Here is a 13,321-nt window from a genome sequence, read left to right as displayed (position 1 = left end):
CTTGACTGGGCAGTCTCCAGACCCATACGCGTCCACTGTCAGAAAATTTAGTAAATTAGGACTCATCCGAAAAAAAATACTTTGCCAAAACTCCAAGGGTCTGGTGGCCATCTCGTCAGCCCACTTCTTTCTCCTTTGAATGTTGGCTGGTCTAAAAAGAGGTTTTCTCCGAGCTCCTCTCTCATCATAGCCCAGTTGATGAAGGCACCGCACGGCAGTTCTTGGGATAACTTGTTTCTCCTCTGCAACATCTGCTGCCTTGCAATGGGGAGTTTTCTCAGTGGACCGCTTAACAGCTCAAAGGCACCTTTCTGAGGGCCCAGGTTGACCAGAGCGGGAAGTTGTGGATTCCTTGTCTTCGCTGGTAAATTGCACAATCACCCGATTCACCATAGAAAGCGGAATGCTAAGTTTCTGAGCTATCTGATGCTGGCTGACTCCACCTTCCAAATGGCCAACAATTCGTCCTGTTTGAAAATCAGAAAGGTCGTGTGCTCCCTGGGTTCGAGGCATAGTTAATTGTCGTACAAGACCCAGGAACTCGTTTCTGCAAAGAAATTGTCGAATATTAGTACAAATCACTGAGTAAAACTTGCTTTATGCAGATGAAATGAGGAAATTTAAGGTGTCTATTTACTTCTGTCATGTCCCTGTACATGGTCAAAAGTATGCGGACACCCCTTCTAATTAGTGAATTCAGCTATTTCAGCCACATCCATCGCTGACAGGTGTATAAAATCAAGCACACAGCCATGCAATCTCCAGAGACAAACATTGGCCGTATTGAAGAGCTCAGTGACTTTCAACGTGGCACCGTCATGGGATGCCACTTTTCCAACAAATCGTTTCGTCCCATTTTTGCCCTGCTAGAGCTTCCCCGTTCAACTGTAAGTGCTGTAATTGTGAAATGGAAACGTCTCGGAGCAACAACAGCTCAGCCGCGAAGTGGTAGGCCACACAAGCTCACAGAACCAGACCGCCAAGTGCTGAAGCGCGTCGTGCGGAAAAATCGTCTGTCGTCAGTTGCAACACTCACTACCGAGTTCCAAACTGACTCTGGAAGCAACAGCAGTCAGCAGCACAAACACTGTTCGCCGAGAGCTTCATGAAATTGGTTTCCATGGCCGAGCAGCTGCACACAAGCCTAAGATCACCATGCACAATGCCAAATGTCGGCTGGAATGGTGTCAAGCTCACCGCCATTGTATTGGACTCTGAAGCAGTGGAAATGCATTCTCTGGAGTGATGCATCACGCTTCACCATCTGGCAGTCCAACGAACAAATCTGCGTTTGGCGGCTGCCAGCAGAACACTACCTGTCCGAATGCATAGTGCCAACTGTAAAGTTTGGTGGAGGAGGAGTAATGGTCTGGGGCTGTTTTTCATGGTTTGGGCTTGTCCCTTTTGTTCCAGTGAAGGGAAATCTTAGCACCACGGCATACAATGGCATTCAAGACGATTCTGTGCTTCCAACTTTGTGGCAACAGTTTGGGGAAGGCCCCTTCCTGTTTCAGCATGACAATGCCCCCGTGCACAAAGTGAGGTCCATACAGAAATGGTTTGTCGAGATCGGTGTGGAGGAACTTGACGAGCCTGCACAGAGCCCTGACCTTAACCCCATCGAACACCTTTGGGATGAATTGGAAAGCCAACTCCGAGCCAGACCTCATCACCCAATATCAGTGCCTGACCTCACTCATGCTCTTGTGGCTGAATGGAAGCAAATCCCCGCAGGAATGTTCCAACATCTCGTGGAAAGCCATCCGAGAAGAGTGGAGGCTGTTATCGCAGCAAAGGGGGGGGGGGCAACTCCATATTAATGTCCATGATTTTGGAATGAGATGTTGGATGAGCAGGTGTCCACATACTTTTGGCCATGTCGTGTATGTAGTGACCATTTGATGAACATAATCTAATTATTAATTCTTGATGAGGGATTTGGTGAAGTTTAATACCCAGACTGATCGAATACAATTTGCCTCTCTGGTATTCCCATTTGAACACTTATCATGCTCATGATTCCAGGGTTGAATACCAAATACTGGGCCAATTTTGTCCGATCATTTATGAATGTCCTTGAAATCTATTTGATTTGATCTCCTCGGCGACTCCTTGAATTGCTTGACAAGAGAAAATAAAATGAAAGTTTCAAATGCATTTTATGTAATTTTGTCACTGATGTATCATCTTAAAGCACTTTTGTCTGTCAGCTATTAATTTCACTGCTTATTTCACTGCTCTCTTTCTCTGAGTCTCCGTGCTTTCATTCTCCACAACTCTCGGTCTCTGTTAATCTCAGTATCTATGGCTATCTATCTTTTTCCCCCTCCCTTTTTCTTGTCCTCCTGAATATATTCATTTGTACATTCATGTTTTTTTGGGGGGGGCGGGGGGGTTTGCCCTTTTATGTTGGTCATATGGTTTACTTTATTCTTGCACCTTCTTGGTTTTTTATTTTTTATTTGTACTTTATAATATGTTGAGCTACACTATACAAACATAAATACAATTGATTTGATTGTTCTCCCAGGCCCATCCAGCATGCCTTTCCAAGAAGGAAGCATCACAAAGGGAATTCCAACGAATAAGATCGGTCTGGAGTCTTCATTTTCAGGCTACCGGGGTACCATTTCACAGGTGATAATATGGAATGGCACTGTGGTATTATCAAACACTTCAACCTCCACGCAAGTTCTTTTGATGAATGTTTTCATAAGAGTGCTGGATTTTGTTTTGTACTACCTCATTGTTTTTTTTTCTTCTGGAATCGAGTTGATCATGGCAAGATAATAGTAATATATAATGTGTTAGTGGTAAAACTTTCGGATATTCTTGTATTATATTGTTTATGGATTAGCTGGCTGTCCATTTAGATAATTTTGTTTTTGTATACAGTGTGTGCATGTGCACATGTGTGTATATGTGTGCAATCTTTTGAATATTTAACATTTTCTTTTGTTTTTCTGTTTGTGTTTGTTTGTATGTTATTCTTTCATGGCCGAACCGTCGCACCGATAGACCCCAAAGTTTGGGTGTATGTACTTCAGAATCTGGGCAAGGTTTTAACTGACAGCATGTTGGCCTTGACATCTGTTTTGAGGCCACCAAAGGCCGCTTTAAAGTGTAATTTGGGATGTCGTGTCAGGCAGTGCTTCCTTCGGTCCTCAGGCAAAAGTTAACCACCATGAGGCCAATAACTCCATTGCTTTTCAATGTCCAACACATTCAGAACCCACCTCCAGGAAAAGTTCACCCAGCCCGGCAGCACTGGGTATCCCCCACCCCTCCCCTCCCCCAGGCAGGACTGGGTAAGCCCAAGTGATATAGTGTGTGTGTGTGTGTGTGTGTGTGTGTGCGTGTGCGTGTGCGTGTGCGTGTGCGTGTGCGTGTGCGTGCGTGCGTGCGTGCGTGCGCGCATATGGGGTTACAGAATGTGGAATGGAGTCCTCCCAGGTTGGGCTCCAAGTATCCAGCTTCATTTCGGAAAGGGGTCATGATTCACGGACCAAGCTGTGAAGTTTTTGGTTCACGAAAAAATAGTTTCACGAAAAATATAAGTGACCACTATATTCGTTATTGTTGTGTGTCTGTCTGTCTGTCTGTCTGTCTGTCTGTCTGTCTGTATGTCTGTCCCGAGCATAGCTCCGTGGGTTTTGATCCGATCGTGATGAAATTTTGGTGGGAGGTTTATATCATGATCTAGTTGTGTTTTCCTGAAAATGGGCGTGGTCCGCCCATTATGGGCGGAGCCACACCCAAAAAACGTGTTTTTAGGGAGTAGCCGATTTCAATTTGCATCTTCTCCGAAGGGGTTTGTCGAATCTGGCAGGGGTTTTGGTATTTGGTTAGCCCAATGGCACCTGCATAGCCACACGGAGCTCGATTTTTTTTTTTTTTCATTTTCATCCCAAGGTCAAGGTCACAAGGTCACAAACTTAGAAAATTGCGATTTTGACATAAAAAAATTTCTTCTCCGAGGGATTTTTCGAATCTGGCAGGGGTTTCGGTATTTGGTTAGCCCAATGGCACCTGCATAGCCCCACGGAGCTCGATTTTTCATTTTAGTCCCAAGGTCAAGGTCACAAGGTCACGAACTGAGAAAATTGCAAATTGTGTTTTTAGGGGGTAGCAGATTTCAATTTGCATCTTCTCCTAGGGGGTTTGTCGAATCTGGCAGGGGTTTCGGTATTTGGTTAGCCCAATGGCACCTGCATAGCCCCACGGAGCTCGATTTTTTTTTTTTTTTCATTTTAGTCACAAGGTCACGAACTTAGAAAATTGCGATTTTGACTTAAAAATCCATCTTCTCTGAGGGGGTTGTTGAATCTGGCAGGGGTTTTCAGTATTTGGTTAGCCCAATGGCACCTGCATAGCCCCACGGAGCTCGATTTTTCATTTTAGTCCCAAGGTCAAGGTCACAAGGTCACGAACTTAGAAAATTGCGATTTTGACATAAAAATCCATCTTCTTCGAGGGGGTTGTCGAATCTGGCATGGGTTTTCGTTATTTGGTTAGCCCAATGGCACCTGCATAGCCCCACGGAGCTCGATTTTTCGTTTTCGTCACAAGGTCATGAACTTAAAAAATTTCGAATTTTGACATAAAAATCAGACGACCGCCCAAACTTTGAGAGCTAGGATGACTCTTTTTATGCATAATATTGAGGTCATTCCACACCTAAAGTCTTGAAACCATTTTTCTCTATCTCGAACAACTTGCCTGTGGCGCCCCCTTCAAGTTTGTTTTTACGCTGGTTTCATCAAAGTATGGATAATCCGAGGAGTGCGAAATGCCATATAGCCTATATGACGTTATATTGTTCCTGGAATGTTCCAGAGGAAGTTTTGCACCAAAGGTCATAATCCTTGACCTTTGACCTTTAAAGTTCACAAAGGTCAAATTTTCAAAGTTGTGGGAATCGAACCGGGTTTTCGACCTTCTTCGACGAACTAACTCCATTAAGCTATAGCACGTATCCTGTTTCCTTATTTTAATGTCCACAACATTGTTTTGTGACCTTTAAAGGTTATGCAAAGGTCAAATTTTTAAAGTTGTTGAACGGAACCGGGTTTTCGACATTTTGCTGCTAATAACCTGTCACTCGTACCACATCATGTTGATCATTTTTATAACTTGGTCAAACATTATGACATTGTCTCATCCTTAACTTATGAAACAATCTACATCGTCAAATACCACTTGTGAACCATCGTCGTCTTCAGACTTGTCTGGTTTCAAAGTTTTGTGCCGAGGGCTCTCTTCAGGATCGTTACTGAGCCCTGGACAGCTTCCAACTGTAGTTCGCTTGTAGTGATATTCTCAGGGATGATTTTTAATATCTCTGTGAGGTTGTTGTTCATCATTCCCATGAGGTTCTTTGTCATCACTGGTACAACTTTGACATTCTTCAGCTTCCAGGATCTTTTCACTTCATTTTTGAGGTCTTGGTATTTGATCATTTTCCTGATTTCTGCATCGTTCATCCAAAATCACCGCTATTAACACCTCAATTCACAATGCCTCCTTCGCTTGTTTTTTTTTGCACCTAAACCCACGGTCACAACAAACCCACGACGCATTTGTGCCACGACATGACAGAAAATTTGGGCAAATCGTGGGTCGTCGCAAGACAGTCCTACGAAATTTTGAGCATCGTGGCATTGACTTGCCATCGTTAGGCAAAATTGGACATGCACCTTTTTGCTCGACGATTTTTGTGGTATCTGTGTCTTGTGGCTGTCGTGAGTCTGTCCTACGACAGTCTTGCGTTATGTAGTCGGGAGACGGACGCGCGAGCATCCCACGAGTGACCCACGACAACTGTCGCACGACTGTCGCACGCGCATCTCACAAGTGAACCACGACCTGATCACGTGAAAAACAGCCCCCCGACAATGCCCGACAACTCACGATGGTCCCATGACTGTCGCACGACTGACTTGCGACACACCCACGACATATCTTTTTTTCTGTCGCGTCCCCATCGCCAAACCATCTTTAATGTGTCGTAGCCCTTGTGACCACTCGAAATAGATTTCGGGCATGTTGCAAAATCTGGCCACAACAAATATTTTATGGGTCTACCACTACAAAATTTCGTACGATCCGTTGTGCCCGGGGCTTAAGTATGATATCTGGTCGCAATGCTTTGTTTTCGATGTTTACGCCCGATGGGATAATAAGGTCGTACGTGAATGGAACTTCAATGTTTTCAGTGATTGCTTTTGGTTAATTTTCTCACAAATTTTCTGGAACTGGGATATCAAAATTTTAGCAGTTGTACCAGCGGATTACTTGACAAACTCGGTCATTAAGCGTCACATATCATTCTCTTTGCTGATGCCACCTCCACCCCTCACCTGTCTTTTTTTTTTAAACCTCCTCTCTCCCACCATTTTCTTTCACTATATCCCCATCCTCGCTCCCCCCCTCCTCATAAAATGCAGCCCTCTCCTCCCGCACGTCTGTCGGTGTGTGTGTGTGTGTGTGTGTGTGTGTGTGTGTGTGTGTGTGTGTGTGTGTGTGTGTGTGTGTGTGTGTGTGTGTGTGTGTGTGTGTGTGTGTCTGTGTCTCTCTCACACCCATCCTCCCCCCTCCCTCCCGCAGTGAATAGCAATGTTTGGTGAGGTGTCGCCCTCCCCACCTCCCCCTTTGCTCCCCCAGCTTCATCCTCTCTGCCTCCCCTTCCTCATCTCACCTTTCATCTGCTCTCTCTCTCTCTCTCTCTCTCTCTCTCTCTCTCTCTCTCTCTCTCTCTCTCTCTCTCTCTCTCTCTCTCTCTCTCTCTCTCTCTCTCTCTCTCTCTCTCTCTCTCTCTCTCTCTCTCTCTCTCTCTCTCTCTCTCTCTCTCTCTCTCTCTCTCTCTCTCTCTCTCTCTCTCTCTCTCTCTCTCTCTCTCTCTCTCTCTCTCTCTCTCTCTCTCTCTCTCTCTCTCTCTCTCTCTCTCTCTCTCTCTCTCTCTCTCTCTCTCTCTCTCTCTCTCTCTCTCTCTCTCTCTCTCTCTCTCTCTCTCTCTCTCTCTCTCTCTCTCTCTCTCTCTCTCTCTCTCTCTCTCTCTCTCTCTCTCTCACCCCCCCATAGCGAAGCGTGGGGTTGTATTTGTTCGCGTGTACATATATGTATTACAGATACATAATTGTCTTGCTGAAACAGGAAAGGGCCTTCCCCAAACTGTTGCCACAAAGTTGGAAGCACAGAACCATCGAGAATGTCATTATTTGATTTAGCGTTAAGATTTCCCTTCATTGGGACAAAGGGGCTGAGCCCAAACCATGAAAAACAGCTCCAGACCTTTATTCCTCCAACACCAAACTTTACAGTTGTCACTATGCATTTGGGCAGGTAGTGTTCTCCTGGCATCCACCAAACCCAGATTCTTCCGTCGCACTGCCAGATGGTGAAGCGTGATGCATCACTCCAGAGAACGTGTTTCCACTGCTCCCGAGTCCAATGGCAGTGAGCTTTACACCACTCCAGCCGACGCTTGGCATTGCACATGGTGATCTCAGGCTTGTGTGTGGCTGCTCGACCATGGAAACCCATTTCATGAAGCTCTCAATGAACAGTGCTTGTGCTGATGTTGCTTCCAGAGTCAATTTGGAACTCGGTCATGAGTGTTGCAACAGCTGTGAGTCTTCTCACTGGACAGAATTGAATCCAAAGTTATATGACTTGTCAACTCTACCAATGTCACCTCAAAACTTGACCTGCTCAAATTACGCCACATTGTGGGCTCTATTTCTCTTTTCTACATATATTACTTTGGTTTCTGCTCACAAGAACTTGCTGCTTGTGTACCTCCACCATTACCGAGATCAAGGAATACTCGACAAGGCACGACATCACATGATTATTGTGTGGCCATTGGCAACTCAAGCGTGGGCCATTACGATGTTTGTTTCTTCCCCTTCACTGCCAAACTCTGGAACTCTTTACCTTCTCATGTCTTCCCAAACCCTTATGACCTTCCCCTTTTCAAAAAGCAGATTTTTTACTTTCTCAAAAACTCTGACTATTCTCTCTTTCCTTACTTTTGTATCAATGCAGTTCTTTTATTTAAGGCTTGGCCTCAATGAGTACTATTTAATCAATGACAAGCCTTCAACATAAAAATTAATAAACTTTTAAAAACCAACATGATTTTTCTGAAGATTTAAAAAATAAAACCAAAAACAGCACTTCAGCACTCGGCGGTCCCCTTCTCTGAGCTTGTGTGGTCCACCATTTCGCAGCTGAGCTGTTGTTGCTCCTAGACATTTCTACTTCACAATAACAGCACTTAATTTAACTGGGGTAGCTCGAGCAGGGCAGAAATTTGATGAACTGAGTTGTTGGAAAGGTGGCATCTTTTGACAGTGTCACGTTGCAAGTCACTGAGCTCTTCAGTACAGCCCATTTTACTGCCAATGTTTGTCTATAGAGATTGCATGGCTGTGTGCTTCATTTTATACACCTGTCACCAATGATATAGTGGAATCCACAAATTTGAAGGGGAGTCCACATACCTTTGGCCTTGTAGTGTGTGTGTGTGTGTGTGTGTGTGTGTGTGTGTGTGTGTGTGTGTGTGTGTGTGTGTGTGTGTGTGTGTGTGTGTGTGTGTGTGTGTGTGTGTGTGTGTGTGTGTGTCTCCCCCCACAGGACTGTGTTCAAGTTTGGGTTATTTTCACTTTTGTGGTGTTATTCACCAATCAAGATTTTATGGGAAGTTGAAAAACTGGTCACTGGCTCTGACACCAATGCAAAATTTTAGTATGGACCCTAGACATCAAAAATTACACATGTCGAGCAAACAGTTTCAAATGGAACTCCTCGCTACCATTAGAGAATTTATATTGCATCAGATGTGGCAATAAATGGGAATTGTTGCCCCCATTAAGACCAGCTTGGTGACAGAAGACGTCATTTGCATTCTCCTCTTCACCACCTTGTTTCGAATCCTGTGCAGGCACGGGCAACTTGCTCGTCTATAATAATACATGTAAGTGTGTGTGTGTCAGTATGTGTGTCTTCTCTATAACTTCAAAACCATTAAACCTGGGCAGCCCGTACCTTTACCGACATACTAAGGAAATTCCAAGGGAGTGCCTGAATGAAAACTAGGTGTTTGAGTTAATTTATACACCCCATTTGAGGATAATTAACAGCTTTATTAAATGAATACAAAAATAGGCTTCATCCTTGGTCAGCCCGCGTTTTTCTCGCAGGTGTCTTGATTGGCCATATCCGCTATTTGTTTCGGCCCTTAAAAATGCTTTGCCTTGGGACAGGTCGTAATGGTTTCTGCACAATAGAGCTTCATTATCTTCGAATTGTTGTGTTGTACATCGCCGACTGCTGATCTTCATGCCTAAGAATCGCTGTATGCATTATGAAACACTTGCCAAGCCAGCCATTCCGTATCAAATGATGTTTGTAAACCATGGCGATACAGTTTCCGTCTGTCATTGACTTCTTTTTTTTTTAAATCACAGCACATATCGTTTTTTTGGCATAAAATTACAAATTGATATTCAAGGTGTGTCCGTTGTCTTAGTTAAATCTGACAAAAAGTTTAAAATGTAACCTTCGAGGGAGGGTAGGGGTGGGGTGGGAATCTGTGGTGGGGTTGGAGTCTGGAGAGAGGATGAAGGGGTGGGGTTGGAGTCTGGAGAGAGGAGGGAGGGGTGGGGTTGGAGTCTGAAGAGAGGGGAGAGTGGTGGGGTTGGAGTCCAGAGGGAGGGGTGGTAGGAGGGGAAGGGGTGAGGTGGAGGAGCAAGGGGTAGGGGTGGGGTGAGAGGAGGCAAGTGAAGGGAAGGGGTGGGATGAGGCAGAGGAGGGGGTAGAATGAGGGAGGGGAAGAGGTGGTCGGAGGATGGACCCTGCATTGCCTGGCAATGCCGGGTACCTTTGCCAGTATAAAATAAATTCAGAAAATGAAAACGTTTTTTTTTTGCTGTACATTTTATATTATCATGTGCTCGTAATATCCACTTACCGCAAAGAAAATGTACAGGAAACGGTTTGTGGACTTTTGTACAGTAAATAATAAATTCTTGAAATAATCCACACCAATTACATGAATGCAAATTACAAGAAACCACAATAAATTTGTAAGTTAGTAAATGTGTGAGATTTGTTTTCATCAGGTTGTTCCCATGCTGAAAATTTCTGAGAGGGTTCAGAATGGCACCAAGGAAGCAACTTTCAACAGAACAGTGTGTGAAGATCCAAATTCTGTGAGAAGAAAGTACACTGAAGAAAGTAGGAGAAAAATGAAAATCTCCTGCAATGGTGTGGGGTGAATTTTGCAACGCCTGAAAGAAACTGTGTCGGTACAAGGTAAGAAAAGGCCAGGAAGACCCAGAAGAACCTCCCCCAGGCAAGTCAAGAACTTGAAGTTGCTCAGCTTGCACATCGGAAGAAAATGGTCAGCAGCTGACGAATGAAATGAGAGTAGGCCGAAACATTAACATCTTCTCCAGCACTGTGAACATGAGGCTGATTACAGCTGGTCTCCATGGCAGAGTTGTAGCAAAGAAACTCCTGCTGAGACCACAAAATAATGTGGAAAGATCGACATTTGCAAGGGAGCACCAAGATTGGGTAACTGAACAATGGAATCGGGTCGTCTGGTCTGATGAATAGAAGTTTGATCTTCTTGGAGCGAAGAGTCCGTATGCTGAAGACCTGTAGAAAGTCGTGACACGGAATGTTTGCAGCCTTCTGTTAATCATGAGGGAGGCTCTGTTATTATCTTGGGTTGTATATCAGCTTTTGTTGTAGGAAAACTTGTTAAAATTAATGTGACCCAAACAAAACAGAATTACAAGCAGACACTGCAGCAGCGTGCAGTTCCTCAGGAAAATTGTTTAATCAGAAGAAGATTCATTTTCCAGCAAGGTAATGATCCAAAACACACTTCCAATATCGTAAAATATTATTTGGAGAACAAGGTTAGAGCTGCTGTGCTCCAAGTGTTATAACGGCCACCCCAGAGTCTGGACCAGACATTGATGGATTACCTGAAAACAGAGAAGAACAAACAGTACCCAACTAACATTATATAATTTGGCACAATATTCCTGTAAGAGTGCTTCAGTCATATAGAAGAAGCAAGGATAAAATAGTGATGGCACTCAAGAAGGCAAAGGCCTGACAAAGAAAGTATCGACTGATACTACAAAATGACAGTTCTTGTGATTAACTTAAACAGTTTATTTCGCGTGCATTTATCAAGGCTGTCCATTTACAATAATAAACACATATGACTGTTATCTATACTAATAAGTGTGTGTGTGTGTGTGTGTGTGTGTGTGTGTGTGTGTGTGTGTGTGTGTGTGTGTGTGTGTGTGTGTGTGTGTGTGTGTGTGTGTGTGTGTGTGTGTGTGTCCTCCATAACTCCAAAACCATGAAACCTAGGGGCCTGAAACATTGCGTGCATACTAAGGGAATTCCAAGGGAGTGCATGAGTGAAAAGTGTTTGTATGTGTCAATTTAAACACCCCCTTTGAAGATAATTAGCGGCCTAATTTAATTATCCTTCAGCAAGGCTATTTCTTGGTCACCACGTCTCTTGCTGGGGTATTAATTTGCCTTTTTTTTGGGGCCTGCTCAACAATGCCTTGACTTTGAACAGGCTACAACGGTTTCTCAACAAAAAAGTTTTTTTTCACTTTCCTCACTTATATCATCAAGTGCCTGATCATCATACCTAGGAATTGCTGGGAACATTGCATTGCTTATAAACACCTGGAGACACCAGTGTTCGTGGCTATATTTCATTTCCGCACATGCCATAACCTCTACAATCTCTTAGTCTCAGCCAAGTTTCACAATTTAAACTCCGGAATGGAACTTATCAGCAGCTATGACTGCTAAAAAAAAAAAGTATTCATTTGGCCAATTCGGACATTCCGGGCATCTCCGGGTGCATGGTGTTTGTATGATCGATCGGCGATCGCTAATCGCTTACCAAGGCAGCTGTCCCTTATGAACCGTTTCTTGAGTGCTTAAGCCACTTGGGTAAGTGTTTGCTTTGAGTGCTTAAGCCACTTGGTGAGCTTGGTTGTTCGTTTCCAAGCCATGGCCGTATACGGTAAAAGTATTCACACTGTCACTGAATATATTGATCAACTTGACCAAAGTTCAAGCCCAACTCACCTGCATTTGGCCCTGTGCTGTCGTGCGTGCGGTGGCTCGCTTACTGAAAATGTGTAATTTTATCATGCAAAAACAAATGGTGCCTCTGCCCGTAGCTCGCTCGCTGAAAATGTGCAATTTTAATCTGATGTTTCCCCTCCACTAGGCTGAACAGTTTACGTTTTGTATCCCACTGATGAGCCAGATCTGGATCCAGTCCTGAACCAATATCAAATTGGCTTGTTCTTCTCATATAACCAACTCATTGACCTCATTTTATCATAACTCATCCATAACTTTTGAAATATCATGCAATATATCTTTTTTGACCCCATCTCTCAAAAGTGACCAATAACTCAACAAGCCGGTAGGCGACATGGCTGCTCGCTCTAGATGGAAAGCTGGCCGACGCGACTAGCCGATATTCATGTACATGCTATCAATCAATTTAGCACAATAAATATGATTATCACAGCCCTCTTAGTTTGCGCCCAGAAACCCGCCTTGTGAAATTTCAGGCATGTTTCCAAAGAGACTCTTACAAATGGCAGCCCTGGTAATTCCATTTATCTATTCGCTAAAGATTTTATTTTTTTATATGATGCTGTAAGACATTCTCCTTGGGCAAAAAAAAAACAGGTCCCTCGGAGGTCCAGTTTCGGAGGTATTGATTTTTTTGTACAGTCCACAATAAGTGTATGATGTACGATAAAGTATTTTCGCTGTTGCTAAGCAACGGAGGTGTGCATAACAACCATTCATTTTTGTGTACATGCGAGCCACATTGTACACATTTCACCCAAGTTTCATCAAAATCATACTTTCTCTTAGAGATATTCGCAATTAACCGTTTCTGAAATGTTCGACATGTACTCGCCCAAAACCTATCTCCTCCTACAAATATTTTTTTTTCGGGCTGCAAATTGGCATGAAGGGAGCTAGATAGATTGCGCACAGAACTCTAAGCTTCGATTTTTCGATGTATTTTTTTAATATATTTTTTTGATTTTTTGACCACTTTAAAGGGCCGTTGCTATGCCGTTGCTAGGGCCCGGGGTCCCATATTCGAAAGCACATGATTCCCAGAAATATTGGTCCGACCTACCAAATTTCATTGGAATCGGTTGAGTGGTTTAGCCCCTAGGCTTGACCAAAGTTTCGCGGACAGATAGACAGATGGAAATGTCCAGAATAAGGGTGCTCC

General features: G+C 43.9%; 1 protein-coding gene across 12 annotated transcripts in view; it reads left to right on the top strand.

Annotated features, from left to right (window-relative positions):
* Window positions 1–13,321, top strand: part of LOC147028432 (nuclear receptor corepressor 1-like) — a 319,774-nt gene that overhangs the window by 194,539 nt on the left and 111,914 nt on the right. For all 12 annotated transcript variants that reach the window (XM_085878838.1, XM_085878839.1, XM_085878836.1 and 9 more), the window contains one exon: window positions 2,531–2,637. In XM_085878838.1, coding sequence (XP_085734964.1) covers window positions 2,531–2,637 — 107 coding nt within the window. The remainder of the gene's footprint in view (window positions 1–2,530; window positions 2,638–13,321) is intronic.

The sequence above is a fragment of the Eptatretus burgeri genome, chromosome 4, assembly GCF_056783735.1.
Source record: "Eptatretus burgeri isolate ZD-2024b chromosome 4, Ebu_testis_v1, whole genome shotgun sequence".
In the NCBI taxonomy this organism is placed as follows: domain Eukaryota; kingdom Metazoa; phylum Chordata; class Myxini; order Myxiniformes; family Myxinidae; genus Eptatretus; species Eptatretus burgeri.
This window is presented reverse-complemented; position numbering and strand designations above follow the sequence as displayed.